Raw genomic sequence first — 19,189 nt, 5'->3', positions numbered from 1 at the left:
ATGTCGCGTATGCAGGCGAATATGCAGATGTGAGCAAATGTATTTTCGCAACTCTTCGATGCAGCGATTCCTGAATAAGTGAACAATTACCATTAAGAGGGTCTCTTGAATGACATTCTACATTTTTCTCCTTGACGAGTTGTTTGAGTCGGTGACATTGAGGGAAGGCTGGTGATAGACCGGGCAATCAAAACCACTGACCCTGTACTGATCAAAGAAAAATGTCTACAAATTTCGTGGAACCACATCGAAAGGATAGGTCTTGTCTCACTACCGACCATTCGATTTCTAGTCTTTTCGAAAGTTCCTTTGGGGTCAAGGACAGACCCGCATAGGATTCATGCATTATTGCACCGGGGAATCCATTATTGAATCATCTTCTTTTCTATTCGTTTGAATCCATTCTAACGATTCGGAGACTACTTCTTTTTCCGAGGGGCTGATCACTCCTCACGCGCGTGGCTCAGTGATTTCCAGAATGGGATGATTTCCTGTAATTTCTTGAATGATTTCTGTGATTTCTTAATAAGAATTAGAAATCATGATTTCTTTTAATTTTTCGTGATTTCCATGATTTCTAGTAGATTCTGATGATTTCTTGATTTTATGAAATAACTCGAAAAATCATGATTTCGGGGCTAAAGTGGGGCATCTGTCTATAATCGCATATGGGTAAGATTCAGGGACCCAAAGAGTTTAGAAGGGCCTTATGAATATGACACACGGAGAAAAAAATACCAGAAAAATTACTGTGCTGGCACGGTAAAATGGGTTCATTTGGACGGACTCGGAAAAATTACCGTGCCAGCACCGAAAAATGTACTGTGGAGTATAAGAATTTTTCGCAATAAATCCGAGAAAAATTCCTGTAGCGCGCAGCAAAAATTCCGGTCCTGGCACGGTAATTTTTCCGGGTCTGTCCAAATGAACCCATTTTACTATACAAGCACAATAATTTTTCTATTTTTTTCTCCGTGTAGTAAAAGTTAAATGACATATGCATAAGAAGGTCATGAAGGTCAAACGGGATCGTATGACGGAGCTCGAATAAAAAAATTGGGTTTCACTTTAAGGGGACACTACTGTGAGTTTTACAAGTCGTGGGTTATTGGAGTAAGACGTTTCATACGTTGAAGATTGATTGTATAGATCTGAAAACAAATAATTAGTGCAAAAAAAAAAATTTTATTGTTCGTTTGCCTGAAAACGCTTAAAATGCTAAAAGCAGTCCAGGGCCTCTAATTTTTGAGCTATAAAAGATTTTTTCTCTCAAAATTTTCGGAAAAATGTGTGAAACAACAATTACGAGCCAGTTTTCTGGAATTCGATTTCTACACAGCTGATTTCGGTTTTTTGTTACGTAAAAAAATTCACTATTTGTGTAAAAAAATACAAGAAAAGCAAATTTAGCCATGCAAGAGGCGAATTTAAAAAAAACTCGTAATTGTTATTCCACATATTTTTCCGAAAATTTTGAAAAAAAAAAATCCTCCGTAGCTCAAAAATTGGAGACCCTGAACTGTTTTTGGTATTTTAAGCGTTTTCGGTCAAACGAACAATAAAAAAAAAATTTTCCACTAATTATTCGTTTTCACATCTATATAATTGATCTTCAATGTATGAAAAGTCTCACGCTAATAACCCACGACTTTTAAAACTCACAGTAGTCTCCCCTTAATCGATTATTTCTAATTATTTCTGAAATCACCTAATTTTCTTATGATTTCTGCTGATTTCCAATGATTTCCAGAAGTCATTAGAAATCGCTACCGGAAATGGAAATCACTTGATTTCCAGTGATTTCTTCCTTGATTTCTAATCGAGTGGTCCAGTGATTTCTTCAGTGATCAGACCCTCGTCTTCTTCTAATCCCAGTGGCTTTATCCCCTCATAATCATCGGAGACTTTAACGCGCGAGATCTAATGCGCTTTAGCACAGCCGGCAAAATGACTTCCTGTGTTGTTGGTGAAGGATACATTGATATCATTTGAGTATTTTTGTCATCTTTCACTTAAAATTTTTCTCTATCTGTCATAGATGGAGAGATTACGCGATCTATAGAAAGATTACTGTAATTTTTATTTTTGTTAATTGTGTTATACTGCAATTAAAAAACTATTCAGTTTGTATATTTTATACATTAAAAATGAACATTTTCTTAAAGAAATAATGTTACCTGAACGAATAGAAAATGTTGTGTTGTATTATAAAATTAACTACAATTATGAACAGTTCAATTTTTAATAATTACACTAAGAGAAATATCGTCATATCACAAAACGCTAAATATCTCATCTCTTGAGGATAAATTTCTTGGGATAAGAATTCCGGAATGTGTCAGACAATGTCAGATTTCGGTAAAGTATTAATTCAGGACTTGAACATGAATATTTCACGATAAAGTGAGAATTTCTTGTCACAAGAAATCGGTTTTTTCGTGTCAGAAGATGAGAAAATGAATAAAAATATTGAAAGCTTCGATTCAGTGCATCATGAATCAGAGACTTTCATATTGAATTAATAGAGAGTTTATGCAGAGGAAAACCTGCAGATATTACCAAAATATAACCGTCGCTTACGCTCAATCGCGTTGAGTACGAAACTATTCTTATCTTTGAAGGAATATTATCTCATTTCGAAAAAAAAAATCATTCACTAACTTCCTCCTCCAAATATGTACGCGATGTTTTTCGCTCAAGAAATGATTTTTGTGATATTATGTCGACTTTTCTCTTAGTGTGGAACTCCATTTCGATTGGTTGACATCAATTAGGGGGGTAGAAGCTGATCGAGTGGGTATTTGGAGTAAATTTTGTTTGAGAAATTTTTAAACATTCTGCCGACAGTGTCTTCGAGTGCTGGTTTAATCTCAGCAGCCACTGCTCTCCAATTGTCATTGAGAAACAGATTCATGGTGTCAGCAAGGGTCTCATCACCATTGAAGAGATTCTCAAGATACAGGCTAGCGTGGCCAACTTCAAAATCACAATAGCAGTCTAGAACTCTGAAATATATCTGTGTGGTGTTGCTGCCTTGATAACGTTCACCCTGAATTGTGACGATTGCGTCGATATCGGAGAAATTTCCGCGTGCTTGTCCGTGACCTGTGATTGGTAGCATCAGAATTTTTCCTGACATGTTGTAGTTGGATGTCATTGTCAAACGCGGAATGTAGAGTTTCAGACGAATTCGATCATTATCGGCATCAATCCTAGAATTATTAAATAATTTAAAACGTCAAGAAGCAATTTTGAATAGATATAAATTTTTGATATCCCGAGATCTATCAGATTCAGAGACAAATATTGGAAGAAATTCTTTACAAAAAAAAAAGAAGAAAATGTTTTAGTTTTTCGGGAATTATCCGTAATTTTTCGAGACTTTTGGTTTTAAAATTGGCAATAATTTTTAGTGACGATAATCCCCAAGATTAGATGAAAAAATTCTGATTTTCAAGAGTATTTGCATTGAATTTTAAATAAAATTTCGTTTGCAGCACATCGAAAACCAAGTTTCAACTGTTCACATTAATTTCAGTTTTTCATGTCCCCGTCTGGACTATAAATGGGTGCGGAGGGTTCGAATATCTCTCTTATTCAACGCTGTACCCCAGTATTTTTTGGCACCTTCGCCTTGAACACACCATTCACTATATTACCATATCTTTTTGATCCCCTAGGAGGGGGGGGGGAGGGGGGTGGAAGTTTCACTAAAGTCACACCTCTATAATAGAACTGCGGGATGCCCCCAAAAAGCGCTTCTAAATTGATGGACCAACCACTTGCATTGCAATGGGCAATGCTTTTTTTGAACAATGAAATATGATCACGGAACGTCCAGTAAACAATTTCCAATTAATATTAGGCATTGCAACTATTAATTATCAACAATTTAATCGTTCAAATTGCCCCAGCGCCCAAACTATGTAAGATATACGAAAATTTTCGCATCACGAATCATTTAGAATTTGATAAGGAATAATTTTTGTATTTTGTCAATTTCACATATCTCCTTCAGATTTCGGGATATGAGCAAGGAAGGAATTGCGTGACCCAACACAGCGCTCTGAAACCCACCGCGCACCGCAAGCAGAGTAGTCCATACGCAATACCCCCTTCCCGTGTGCACTAAAAGGGCGGAAGAATATCACTGTGTTTTCTCATGTTGTTTGCCTTGAAGAAACCAAATTTGTCAGTGTTTTTTATCTGAGACTGTGCATCCAAAAGTTGTTGACAATTCTATTGTTTAAACCGAGTTTTCTTGAAACTTATTAGAGATACAAGAAAATAGTTCCAACAAAAGATGTTCCTTTTGTAAAACTGAACATATTTGCTTTTATCGATTTCTCTCGTATCTCGATTATTTTTCGAGATATCCGGGATTCAAATTCCCCGTGGAAATGCATGGGGCACAGTACCCCGCGACGTCCCACCCTGCCCCGCGTCGACAAACGGAACGATTCGTTTGACCCTCAATATTTCGCTGAATAATTTGAATAAGAAAAAAATCCATCAGATGAAATATGTTTAACTCAACGAAAGCAAGATCTTTTATTCGAAGTATTTTTCTTCATCTCTCATAGCTGTCCCGTGAACTCGGTTTAAACAATGGGATTGTTAATAACTTTCAGATACACGGTCGGAGAGAAAAAATATCAACAGATTCGGTTTGTTGAAGCCAAACAACATAAGAAAAAACGATGATATTCTTCCGCCCTTTTAGTGCACACGAGAAGGGGGTATTGCGTATGGACTAGAGAGCGCTACGTCGGGTCGCGTAATTAGTTTATTGCTCATATCTCGGAATCTACGAGAGATACGTAAAATTGATAATAGACAAATATCATTCCTTATTAACCCCTCACGTGCGGCGTCCATATCATGCGGCTTGTCCCAACGGCCGCGAGACTTAAGCCGCGTCAACTCCGTTATTCAATGCGCGATAACTTGGAAACAGTTGAACGAAAAAAATAGAAATCAAATGCATTGGCTGCATTGAACTTTGAAATAAACTCCCTAAGAACTATTTTTTCCCCATAATTTTCTAATTTTTGACACCAATTTCAATGTTTGCCAACAATTGGTTATCGAGATCTTCGAACATGCTAAATTTATTTATAACAAACAAATTATTCGACAAATCGAAATTTAACTTGTGCCATTCGATAGAAGAATCGTTAAAGTATTTTCAGTAAACATTTCAAAATTTTTGGAGGAAATTTTGTCGATAAACGAGATCATTTAATATGATTGAATCGGTCCGACGTACAATTTTCATCTACAACTTTTGTTCATAGAAAAAAATATTATAAATGCATTGAAAAAAAATAAAATAGTTCACTGCAGAGACAATTCTGTTGACTTTCCAAATATCTTTTCCAAATTTCAATATGTCTCTTAGAATTCGAGAAAATGATTTTTTACTATTGACGGAAAGGATCGATACCATGCATTGATCCCGGCCGATACGACAAGCTTACGGGTCGATACATGATATCGACGCCGTACGTGAGGGATTAAATTCTAGATATTTCATAATTTTAAATTGTCGTCTATTCTTCATACTTTGGGTGTTATGGCGATTTGAATAATTTAATTGTTACTAACAAATAATTGCAATGCCTAAAATTAATTGAAAATTGTTTACTTGACGTTCAATGATCATATTTTATTATTTAAAACAAGAATTACGCATTAAAACGCGAGTGTCGGCACATGTCTGAAAATCAACGGTGTCCCGAAGCTCTACAAGAGACCGTGTGCAAGATTGATTTTGTTGATTTCATTTCTCGGTATCTATAATATAAGTTCTGAAATTTTCAAATTGTCACTAATATTCACCACGTGTTTGATGCTATTAATGGATAAAACAAACTGTTTTAGTGAACATTAAAAAATGTCATTTTTCAAGGACACACATGAATTTAAATAAACCACTTTTTAATGAATTCTCACAACTTACTTAACACTTTTCAGATTGAAATCTGATCCCCCAGCAATTTTAATATTGGAGTAATTAGAGCTAATTGACACAGGTCCAGCATCCTGCTTGATTTCCACCTGAGGCACATGAAGTGGCTCACAAGGTGGAATATTGAATTCAGGTATTCCACTCTTGAGATAGGGCTTAAGGGAATCCACACTGTATTTGATGCACTCGTTCAAATGTGGATTGCTTCTATTACATATCTTCAACACTGATGGTATCTCTAATGTAATAAAGTGTTCCAAATTAGTCAAGTACACAATTTAATTGCAAATCCTTAAGCTACAAATAGAATCGCCTAGATTCCTGCATCTAGAGCAGCTGTATCTGTGACTCATACCATGCGAACCATTTACAGTACGAGACTGCATAACACGTCACTCAGATTACAAAAATCTCCTATTATATAATATTTTTATAATCGAATTACTCACGTATTTCTTCCGTCCAACCGTTTTCAATTAACACAACTTCAAATAGAAAAAGTGGGAAGATAATCCGATACATGTTGACTGCGTTGTGACAGTGAATGTACTAAATCTTCTTTATTGAAAATTTCAAAAGAGCTCAATAACGAATACAAAATTCGCTGATGCAAATGTTTGTTCCATGTGTCACAAAAAAATCCGCTGATATTTACAAAACAACTTTGGTAATCGTCTCATAATTTCACAATTTTTAAACTACTTTGAGTAATTCAACCAACGGATTGAAACAATAACGATTCATCAATATTTAATTCATCAAAACTGGAGCCGTCACCTGAAATTAGCAATCTAGTTGAAGGAATTTTATCCTCAATGATCATGCGATCAAGTGGCATCAACCTGGCCTCAATGTCACCAACGAACCTTGCCCCCCATACACGTCCATAAATGATTTGAAAAATTCATGGCAGTCACTTGAGATGGACATTATTCTCAAACTACCAACAATACTGCGGTCCATGGCCCAGTTTATATATCCTTTTTGCGTACGGCTTCACTATTAATTCAACTATAAAAAGCCCCGATGCATCCAGATTGCGTTACTCAGTTCATTTCACTCGCCTACAAACGAAACAACCAATTTTATTTGATCCCGCTTGAATAAAATGTGAATTAATTTCATGTGTATTGTGGTTTCATTTTCACTGACTATTCTGATTATCATAGTGATCATCCTCGTGATAATCTACCAGCCACTTGTTATTTGGGAGTTTAGAGAAAATAGAGAAAGATACTAATTTGGCTATGATCTCAGATCTTTAAAAAATCTGTAGCATCGTAAAACAAGAAAAAATGGAGGCAATTTTTATCAAGATCTTACTCCTATGCATCTTGACAGCTTCAAATGTCTCAGGTGGTGACGATCTCCTGGACGCGTCCCAAATCCTCTGGTCAAAATTGTTGAACGGAAGTTTATCAGAAATCGGCCCTCTGGATCCTCTCCTCGTGCCACTGGTGAAGGTCGATCAATCTCAAGGTAACATTCGTTACCGAATGATCCTGAGTGACGTGGAGGTCACGGGGTTGAACGAATCCACCATCGAGAGTGTGCAGATTGGCAGAGGACGAATGAAGAGTAATTTGAGTGAGTATGAGGCGGGCTACGTCAGCTACTCTGACGCTGGGAAATTGGACGCCATCAGATACCGGTTCCACACAGTTGTCAAGGAGCCAAAGACCCCAGACTCTGAGGAATTGAAAGTTAAATCGATCGAGGGGAGTGAAGCTCGTCGACGAAGTGACTTTGATAGATTCAAGGGAAATGACTTTAGAAGAGTTAATGGAGATGATAACCAGAACAATCAACAACAGTTTTCACGGATTCGTATTTACGCCGACGAATCTCGAGCTCCGATTCAAGGACGTCGTAATTATCAGTCAATCCCGGTATATTATCCTTCGGGGACTTATGAGAATCAGAATCAGAGACACAGGTTCAGTCAAAATTATCAAAATCAAAGAGAATCGGTTTATAACCGAAATGGGAGCCCTCAGTTTGAGAATCTGAGATCTTCATCTTCTCAGCAATATGACCAGAGCCAAGAGAATCAGGGACGTTATCAACAGTCTCAGATAAGCCAACCATATCGAAGTAGTCAGCGTATTTCAGTGAGTTCGGAAAGCCAGCCACAGAGACAATATACTGAAGAAACCAGATATTACCAGAAACTTTCTTCGACTCCGGACAATCAGAGAGAATATGCTGAAGCAACTCGTAATCAAGGACAATATTCAAGACTCCAGAACAGTCAACAAAGATATGAAGATCAGTCATCTAATCAACATGCTGGAGTTAAAACTTCTAAAGTGAATCCATCACGTTATTCCAATCAAAACCGACAAACTGATGAAACTGATGATCGGGATTGCGCAGAATCTCAATTCGGCTGCATATATCGAAGACCCGCGAACTCAGACTCAGCACAATTCAATTCACAAGGATTTGCTGACAGACGAAAGGAGAATTTCGGTGCTGAATCGATGACATTTGAGACAAGGGCAAGGTTCAGAGCTGGGGAGGGAAATAGAGCGCGAGTCAGATATCCAGGTCCCAATAATGGTGTTTATGCCAGAGTCCCAGATGATAATGGTCGAAATGGACCTGTGGCTGAAGATAAGAATCAGCAGTTCTCCGAGAGGTTGGAGAATCAACCAGGGTATATTGACATCATTTATGTGGATAATAATAATCGTAACAATAAGAATGAGAAGAATAGGATGAGACATTTCGGAAATTTGAGGATTGATAGTACGAGAGATATGACTGTTTACAGTTTCGAAGATGCCGTAAGGGTAATTATCATTCTCTAATTATTCAAATATTCTCTTCATGTACACCGAAAAAAAAACATTTTCAGATTTTAACCGTAGATTGGTCGCCCGATGAGGAAAACCCGCCGCGCGTCGTTTTTCTTTAATTACAATTGACTGGCTAACCGGAAAAATTAAAAAAAAATTGACTTTGTCAATTGAAGTGTCTAAAAAATTATAGTAGTTTTTAGAACAATATATTTCCCACAATTCCTAAAGAAAACAAATCATTTCAGACAGATGAATTATTTTTTCCCATGTTAAATGAAATGGCCCTTGACGCGACGTTGCCAGAAACTCGCTAAACGCGCGTGGCCAGTGTAGAGTGGATTCGGCAACGCTAAAGCCTAAATAACACGGTGGCGAATCCCCGCGGAGGTGACCAAGTCGCAGGGTCGCGTTTGGTGACCAGACTAGGGTTAAAGGACTCAAAATAAGATTTTTAAAAGTCTTAATTTGAAGCCTGAACGCTTTAACGTGTAAGTTTCAACAGTCTCCATTTGAGACTTGTAGATCTCAGTTTAAGCCTTCTGAAAGTCTGAAATTGAGACTTTCGAAGGTCCCAATATTACACTTTCATAGGTTCAAATTGAGACTTTTGAATGCCGGAAATTAAGACTTTCTGAACAAAACTTGAAATTTTTCTTTACTTGAGTTTTGCAAGCATTTATTTGAGACTTTTGACACTTTTAATTTGAGACATTAATCCTTAAGCGGCAGTGGAACTTATCATTTTTTTTTATTTATGATTATGGAACTTACCATCAAAGTAGAAATCGCATTCCAAGTTTATTCGTCGTCAGACGACTATTCAGCAAAACCCAAATTCTTACGCATCAGATACGAAGATTATTGAAGATGTAAGAATTTGGATTTTGCTAAATACTCATCTGACGACGAAAAAACGAAATTGGAATCCAATGTCTACTCTGATGGTAAGTTCCATTGCCTCTTAAGGGGTAACGGAACCCGTAGCACGTAGAGGTTAGCGGCCCCCCCTATCGGTATTGCAGGTTCCCGTGGTTTTTTTTATTTTGTACGCGAAAAGTACAAATGCCCATAAAATATAAATAAATGGATATAAATAAATAATAATGGTATGGAAACATTCTACATCATCTTCTGACTCGTAAAAGTACTTCCCTCTTACAATTGGTGCCCTGTAAAGGACGTGTTACCTCCTGGATACCACCCAATCATCATAAACAATTTTTTACGAAAATTACGCAACAAAAGTACGTTTTTGTACGCAAAATCTCTGTCTTGGACCTCACTCGATCGCTCTCTTCTCATGAAAATAGCCATCGGCTAAGAAAAATCTACAAAAAATCGATTTTTCTACCATGACTTGGCAGATTCCTACAAATAAAATGGCGTCGCCCTTACTCTGGTCCTTGCCGTTAAATAATTTGCAATTTTTTTGTGCATAAATAAGAAAAGTATGAGAAGAGAGTGATGCGTTCCACTACTTTCAATACGGGGAAAAAGTTTCATTGATTCTCATTGCATAGAATCCAAGAAAACTTGTTTTTGGTAAACGTCTTTTTGTGGTCGGTTCCGTTACCCCTTCCTTAAGTGGTCGCGCTTTTCTAGTATCTCACTGGCTCCACAGTGGCGCCCTATAGGTTGCGTATCGTTCAGCAGGGATTCCCTCATTTCATAAATTTTTCGCGTCTCTAGAGTACGACTAAAAATTCATTGTTTTTAGTAATTGAACATTGTAATCATGCATTATCTAATTTCCATGAACAAAAAAATGGCAGGTTGAGGCGAAAAGATGGATTCAAAAGAAAATTTGTGAAATTCAAAATTCATTTATTCATCATCTATTGCGAACGTATCCCCATGTTTTTTAAGGGTTAAAAAATCCCAAGTAGAGGCTTTCAAAAGTATCAATTTAAAATCATAAGTCTCAAAATAAAGCTTGTTTTTTTAGGTGTATCGAATTGTGGTTAGTTCATAAAACGTAATTGATTCTAAGGAATTTCTTCTCCGGAGGAAATGAGGGAAATAGCACTGCTAAAATCTCCCTCAAAAATACGTTAATATTTTTAAACACCACACGGAGAGAAATTTTTGAGAAAAATTATCCTACCGTTCTATAAAAGTGCATCATGATTCATCGTTTCCTCATTTCTATCCCAAAATTTAGTAAAAATTAATATTTGATGATCAAATTTTATTCTACGTTAGAGAAATTTTATCCTGACGCATAATAAATTTTACCCTTTTAATTCAATAATTTTTATGTAGATAATAACGAAAATTCTAGAACGGTTGGTAAATTTTACCCTAGTGGTACAGTAATTTTTACTCTACCAACGCGGTAATTTTTATTTTTATCAGGATAAAATTTCTCTAACGTAGAATAAAATTTGATCATCATATATTAACTTTTACTAAATTTCGGAATAGAAATGAGGAAACGATGAGTCATGATACACTTTTATAGAACGATAGATTAATTTTTATCAAAAATTTCTCTCCGTGCAAATTCGACAAAAACCAACGAAAACTTGAACAAAAAAGTCAAGACATCTCGATATTACATGTCTCTCTTTTTCAAAAAATAATCCTGTCGTAAAAAGGAGAAAGGAAATCGATCTCGAAAATCTCGAATAAGCGTAAGCGTAAGACTGAAACCAAAGCGCCACTACGTGAGGAGGTGAGAAGGCGCGTGGGCAGCACGCGCGGCCGATCGCGCAGATAATAAAAAGGAAATCACACTCGCTTTCATCCTCAAATAATATACTAATTAAAAAGAAACAAATTAATTTATTTTTAACCAAAAATTTAAACTGAAACCAGTAGTATGGCAAAATCACCATAACAAATAATTCATTAAGACCGCCGTACACTGTTAGAAATTTTTTGAAAATTAAGCAATAGTTGCACTTGAATTCTCAATGTTGTGAATTTGAGTTCAATTTAAGATCAAATTGTTCATGGAATCCCTCATTCAAGTTGGAAATTCAGGATCATTGGGTTTTCCATGTTAGACTATCCCTGATCTTTCAATGACATCTAGAATTTTCAAATTCATTGCGGAAATTGAACATCACATCCAACTGAATTTTCAGTGGATTGGAAATTTGGGGAAATAGTTGTTTGAATTTTCAAAGTATTTAATAATTTTCATTATCGTGTAGACCTGAAAAATGCAATTCCATTGAATTCTCCGCAATTCAACTGACGTTTCAATAATAAAATATGTAAAAATTTTGTGTGAATGAGCGATTGTTAAAAATATCAAGATTTTTTACTTGTAATTTCAGGAGTAATCTTCTAACAATTTATACCGAATGATATTACGATCGAATGAGTAAAGCAAAACAAAGTTCCAAAATTTTTCAATTATTTCTGTTTTTTTCCTTCGAGGATATTTTTCCGAGAATTCGTAAAAGACGGAAAATCCATCTGGGGAATAAAAATTTCATTACCAACGTAATGGAAGTAAAAAAAAGAGTGATTAATGGGATTGATTTCTTAATGTGCAGGATCTGGAAAACCACAGAAGATTCATAATCCACAACTTCACCGAAGGTGAGTCATTACTGAAGAAAAACGATCGAATTAGACTCGCCGAGGAGACGCGAAGAATCGAGGATTTAATAAGATACGCCAAGAGTCATCAAGAAAAGGAGGGATACTTCGAGGAGGGACTGGAGATAATTTACCACTACCCAAGTGACGATAATAATAATTCCAGTGCAATCGAAAGTAGAAGATTGAAACGAGCGCACGAGGAAGAGGATGATGATGTAAGACATGTAATTTTGAATAATTAGGAGACTACTGGGTGTTTACATTTATTTTGTCTCGCAGGATGATATTATGCACCTGGTGGTGAAGATACGCGTGCCCTCGATGCGTGTTAAGGCAGGATATGTTTTGATGGGAAAAGTTGGAGAGCAGGTTTTACGAGGGGACGGTCGACTGGATGGAAACTTTAGTGAGTGATGTCAATTTTTTTATCATTTTCTTGCAAAACGATTTAAGATTTTCATGGATCTTGAATTACAGGGTGACAAGTAAAAATGAATATCTACTTTTCATGTATTCCCATTTAGCGTTCATTTTTCCCGGAATAGTCTCAAACAATTTCATAAAAATTTGAATCGAAATTCTCACCCAACTGATTCTCATCGAAAATAAATTTGCAAGAATTACTGTGTCCATTTGAGTGTTAATTTTTTTCTGCCCCAAGAAATTAAAATATACGGATTTTCTTTAAACACCTCCACCTTTGGCACATTGTGCAATAGAAGGAAATATTAAATTTTCGTCTTTCTTCGATTAGCTGAACTCGTTGGTGATTTTACGGTCGAATTGAAGAAGACCGGGGACAATACGATGATTGTGAGAGCTGCTAGAGCGAAACTCGAAGCTGCTGATAAGAACCTTGATCTTGAGGGAATGGATGACAAAGGACCTGTAGAGGAGATCTTGAATCAAGGTATATCTCTATTATCAAAAATTACCAATTAATGTTTTTAATTCGATACGATTTTTTGCAGAATGGTTGAAACTAAGAGAAATTGATAAACAGGGTGTCCTAAGATGTTTTATACGATTAAATAACTAGCTAAAAAGTAGTTGAATGCGAAAATATTTCAGACGAAAGTTATAGGGCTTTAAGGGGGAAAAATAATGAGAAGCATATTTCGAGCATAAGTGTTTATGTTTCTATGCTACAAGCATAAGTTCATTTTTTTAAATAGGACCAACAATTTTCGTCTTACAAAAGTTGTTGTACTCGGTGAGACGATTACAACAATGGACCTTCAAATAAAAATGGGGCAATTAGTGCCCGATATGATAGATCACAGTACAACTTATTCATTTTTTTGTAATATTAGCCCAAAAACATAAAAAAATACTTAATGTGTGATACCATTGTATTCGTCTGACCGAGTACAACAACTTTTGTAAGACGAAAATTGTTAGTGCCATTTAAAAAAAATTAACTTATGCTTGTAACATGGAAACATAAAATTGCTCAAAATATGCTTCTCATTATTTTTCCCCCTTGAAGCGCTATCACTTTGGTCTGAAACATTTTCGCGTTAAACTAGTTTTTAACTAGTTATTTAGCCGTACAAATCATCTTGGGACACCATGCATTTTCGTAGAATCTGTTTGATAAAAGAAATTGAGAGCTCAATTGCGCTAGATTTTAAGATATTTTACAATAAGGGAAGTAATTTCTGAGTGAAATGATTGAGTTATCTTGCTTCACCATTTCACTTCTAAATTATTGAACTATCGATCATGTGCTGTACTGTATACTTGTGTCACACAACGTACGAAAGTTACATAAGCCATTATGGAATCGACGGGACGAGTTTGAGATTATGACACATGCTATTATGATATCTCGTTTTGCAAATTCGAAGGAATCATTATTTGTTGATTACAGCATGTCGAATTTACTTTGCAGGTTTAGTCGCTGCCGAGGCTGTTGCAGCCATGCTGGCTGATGACTTGGCTACCAAGGCACTTAGTGATAAAACTTCGGATTCGATTATTTATAAATTGTATAGGGAATTACCGCAGTAATTTCATGCATCAATCACTTCATTCGTATTTTTATTTTTTTAGCTATTTATTTATTTATTCTAAACTGAGTTATTTAAATACACATTCTAATTATTCTGAAATAATTCACATATTTACTCATATATTTTCTTTTTATCACAACTAATGAGGAAATTAAAATATGTATTTTATGGATTTGTATATCCTCTTTCAATTTCGTGGAAGCTGAATAATTGTTAAAGTAGTATGGTCACTCTCCAAAGTGATCGTTGAGTGTCCGTCAAGAAAATCTAAAAAAATTAATCAAAAATTTATGATTTATAATTGAAAATTCTCTTTGTGAATGATAAAATTTATGAATATAAGAATTAATCGATTTTTTTTATTATTTGTCACTTATTAGTCAAATTATTTACCTCCTTTGACTAGCGTCGTTTTATGTATTGCAACGCTGTAACAGCGTAGGGAAAACAAGATTTGAAATGCCCGCTTGTCCCCACTCCACTAACGCGTCGTTGCCGCATCTACTCGACACGCAATTTCCGAACACCGAGGCGCAGAAATTATTTATAACTAAAGTCCCAAACGGTCAATAATTTCCGTCGATGATCGTAAATTTTTTTTCCCCATTTTTTGGTATTTTTTTTATAATTTAATCTTGGATTCATCATAAAAACCACTCAAAAATGTGATTTGCCCATAAGACTCTGTGTTAAAATCTAGTTTTTCATTAATTCTTATCAACCATACTAAACGATCAATGTACCACAAATTGCACAAGGAGGTTTTTATTGATATTAACTTTCATAAAAAAATTATTTCATATTTTATTCTTGGAAATCGATCCGTGACCATACTACTTTAAAGGATCAATCGAAATAGTGTTAACACAGCTGGACTTTCAAAGATTGAATGTGAAATAACTGGAAGTTAATGAAAACAGCGACATTTATATGAAATTCGCGCTCATTCGACAGTGAAATATTATTGATAATAATTAATTTATAAGTCTTACGAGAAATTTATATTTTTAAGGATAAAGAATATATAATCTACGAAAAAACTTGAACAAACAGAAAAAATTAATAAAAATTGTATGCCCAATATGATAATTATTGACTGCCTCAAACTTTTATTATAAATAATCCATGTGTCTGGGTGGCAACATGACAACGTTGCATTGGTTGAGCGCTAGCCATTACATTGAGAGGGAAATAATTTCAAATGTGCAGCGTTGCCATTGAGTGAAACACCTGGATCCAACAAAGGACTACTGTTTAAGAAAAATAATTTAAAAAGAATATGATGGATTAATTTCATACATTCATCAAAGTTAAAATTCATTAAAAAATTATCAACGATAAATTATTTTTTTAATACTTAAAAATTATTTTCCGCGTAATACTCTACAACTTGAGTGGCCATGTAGCTTGGACGATAGTTGCCATCAGAGTCAAAAGAGTACAATCCACACGGAGCAAAAGTTAGAGAAATATTACCGAACAAGTCAAGCAATTTTGAAGCGAACACGATTTTCAGTATTTTTTCACCCTATATCGGGGGAAAGGGCGAAACGAATAGTGAATATTTCTCCGTTGGTCCGGGAAAATTTACTGAAAGCGTAAAATTTACCCCGCATTCAATGAAAAATCCCAGTGAACGTGAAAAACTCCACAATATTGCGTATGATTTTTCTGTGTTGGAGAATGATTATTTACTGAATGCGTTCGGTAAAATTTCACTTCCGTCCGTCCCCATGCCCCTCACATGGGTGCACGAAAAGAAATAATTGGTGTGGAGAATTTTACTGTACAGGAGAATAATTTTTGCATCCATAGATGTATTTTTTTTACCGGACGAATCGTAAGATATCCTCCACGAACAGATTTTTTTTTTTCATCGAATTACATTTTGCTCCATCATTACCTTTCGTACATGGAGAGAAATTTTTGATAAAAATTATCCTACCGTTCTATAAAAGCGTATCATGAGTCATCGTTGCCTCACTTCAAATTGGTAAAATTTACCAACCGCTCTAGAATTTTCGTTGTTATCTACATAAAAATTATTGGACTGGAAGGGTAAAATTTATTATCTCAGAACGTAGAATCAAATTTGATCATCATATATTAATTTTTCCTAAATTTCGAAATAGAAATGAGGAGACTCATGATAAACTTTTATAGAACGGTAGGATAATTTTTATCAAAAATTTCTCTCTGTGTACAGTAAAATTTGCCACGATTTTCTGAGGAATTTTTATTCACCTTTCCTCACCATACAATTTTTTTCTATGGTGAAAATGATTATTGTGAAAAATGCAAATTTATACATTCTGTATAACATCGTTATGAAGAATGTAAAAATTTCATTTTTCGAAAATGATCGGATCACTCAAAAAAAAATTATATTGAAATTTTCTACTTTGTGGAAACTGCCGTTCAAGTTATATAGCCACTTGACTATAGTCTGTTCATACAACTTTGACGGAATTTGATTGAGTTGTTCACTCAGTATATTTATCCGCGGAAGTTCCTGTACTCGTTGTACATTCGAAATGCCATCAAAGAAAGTATTAACGCATAAATTTGAAATCGGATTCGATTATCGAAAGCAACTGGTTTGCGCTGCAACAAGTGATTGCACCTTGTATACGTCGAAATATCGAAGACTACAGACTAACTGTAAAGCCGAAAATTACGTAAGAAGACAGGAAAAGCATTATGGCATCAACGCCACGAGTTCAACGATTATGACAGAAGATTTCAATTTTTTTATAGTCCAGATAAATATTCGTCAATTATTCAATTATGTAATTGTTTCGCTTTGATAATTTTGTTGCCACTGAAAATGAATGGAAAATTGCTCTCAATTCAGGGACAATTTTTTGTTGTTGGAGAACTTGCCAAGATTGGAGGTTGCCAGTGGTGTCATTGAGAAGACCATGAAAATTTTCTACTGATTAAATTGCGGGAAAAAAACTATTAATTTCGGATCAGTAGTTCTTCAGATACGGATGAAGAATTTTTCATTTGATGGAATTAATTTTTTTCATAGCTCGAAAATAAGTGGGGCTAAACAGGTCGTCTTTTTTATTTACGATAAAATTCGTCTTCTCTCCCAATGACAGCAATTGCAACCTTCAATCGCGTCATATTTTCAATGAACAAATTTTTTTCATTACAATAGGTATGACTTGTAAAAGATTAAACTCTGAAATGAATTTCATATGAAAGTTAATGTGAAAAGCCATTTAGACGGAATTTGTGCTCAATAGACAATTTAGTATTATTGATAATAATAAATTCAGAAGTGACAAATAATACAGGGTCTTATGAGAACATTACTTTTGCAAAGTTGAAAAATCTAGAAGAAATAAATGAAAATTCTGTGTGTAATATGAAAATTATCAACAGTCTTGAACTTTTGTTGTGAATAATTTGTTTTTGGGTGCCTCAAAATTGCGTGTTATGGACATGTGGCAGCGCCGCTTTAGTTCAGTCCTGGCTATCCTATCGAGAAGGAAATACTTTTAAATGAACAGCTTTGCCCTCCTGAAAACACCCTAGTCAAACGAGAGATTGCTGTTAATAAGAATATGAACGAAAAAATTACATTTCATATAAAAAATTATCAGTGATGAATATTTTCATTTTCATCATAAGGTTCACAAAATATTTTCTGATGAATGTGTTGAGCCGACGGCGAGAACTAAATCACATTGATGAAATAATGTATTATTTTGTCGTTGGGCCCAAAAATCGCGATCGAACCGAGTGAAGCGAGGTTTAGGATTACGATTAATTGGGCTTTATAACAACAAAAAACGACTCAATTGGGGTAGGTTCATAAGGACATTGTGGTCTACAATGAATCACAAACCCATTTTGTTCTCAAAACAATTCATATTTTTTTAATCTCTCGCGAGTGGAAATTCAAATTAGGATAGAATAAGAGACTGACCAGTAAAAACTGATTTTGATCAATTTTGGATCAGAAATGTAACGCTTATTTGGGTCCACGCCTGATCAAAATTCTAGGATTCGATCTTCCTGAACAGTACCGGATCCGATACGGATCTAGTCGAGATTTGACTGATCAGAATAGTATCACAATTCACTCCGCCACAATGAATACAGATACTCCATTCAGAATCTCATCAGATCCTGATCCGAAAGTCTAATCAATAAATTCTGACCAGTATTGAACCTAAAACTAATGTAGATCCAAGCTAACTGAGTAAAATTTCCACTCGGGCTGTTTCATATTTGTATTACATTGAATTTTGTATTCAAATCATTCACGTACTTAAAAATCAGGGATTCGTCTCAGACGGAACGGTGGAAAATAGTATAAAGATAATGCGAATTTCGAAGATTGAAATCTGAAACAAATTCTGAATGAAAGTTAACATGAATAGAAATATTTTGGTTGAGTTAGTGCGCAATCGGCAGTCTAGTATTGCTGATAATAAATAATTTCGAATTGCAAAAATAGCACAGAGTCTTGTGAAGAAATGAACATTGTGAAGTTTGAGAGGAAATTAAAATCTGAGATCTCAAAAAAATAGAAAGAAATAAAGAAAAATTCTATGTCCAAAATGAAAATTATCGTCAGTGTCAAACTATTCTATCCTAGTCAAACGAACATCACTATTGTTCAAGGAGGGACCCAGATGAAATTGAAAAGTCTTGGGTCGATGAAAATAACTATGGAGCAAGGTTTGATATATCATGAGAAACCGAAAAAACTAAGAAATATTTCGTACTCAACCCATTTTATCCCGTACATCAGGCGAAAACGTCGTTTTTCGTATTTTTGGCTGTGAAATGCTCCTCGCACCACAGTTTTCATCCGATTAAAATTT

The 19,189-nt window shown here is 35.2% G+C and overlaps 2 protein-coding genes across 2 annotated transcripts; one reads left to right on the top strand and one right to left on the bottom strand.

Moving 5' to 3' along the window:
- Positions 1-2,524: 2,524 nt before the first annotated feature.
- LOC107036055 (protein takeout) lies at positions 2,525-6,506 on the bottom strand. The gene is made up of 3 exons (XM_015253776.1): positions 6,421-6,506; positions 5,963-6,209; positions 2,525-3,212 (listed from the first exon to the last, which is right to left on the bottom strand). The coding sequence occupies exons 1-3, from the start codon at positions 6,491-6,493 to the stop codon at positions 2,771-2,773; spliced, it is 762 nt and encodes a 253-aa protein (XP_015109262.1). The 5' UTR covers positions 6,494-6,506; the 3' UTR covers positions 2,525-2,770.
- A 760-nt stretch (positions 6,507-7,266) lies between these two features.
- Positions 7,267-14,606, top strand: LOC114841077. The gene is made up of 5 exons (XM_029125945.1): positions 7,267-8,766; positions 12,282-12,545; positions 12,610-12,736; positions 13,085-13,240; positions 14,225-14,606. The coding sequence occupies exons 1-5, from the start codon at positions 7,267-7,269 to the stop codon at positions 14,341-14,343; spliced, it is 2,166 nt and encodes a 721-aa protein (XP_028981778.1). The 3' UTR covers positions 14,344-14,606.
- The last annotated feature ends 4,583 nt before the right edge of the window (positions 14,607-19,189 follow it).

Source organism: Diachasma alloeum, unplaced genomic scaffold (genome assembly GCF_001412515.2).
Source record: "Diachasma alloeum isolate Michigan unplaced genomic scaffold, Dall2.0 Dall_scaffold_00203, whole genome shotgun sequence".
Taxonomy (NCBI): domain Eukaryota; kingdom Metazoa; phylum Arthropoda; class Insecta; order Hymenoptera; family Braconidae; genus Diachasma; species Diachasma alloeum.
Note: the sequence above shows the minus strand (reverse complement) of the source record. Positions and strands in the feature narration are given on the sequence as shown.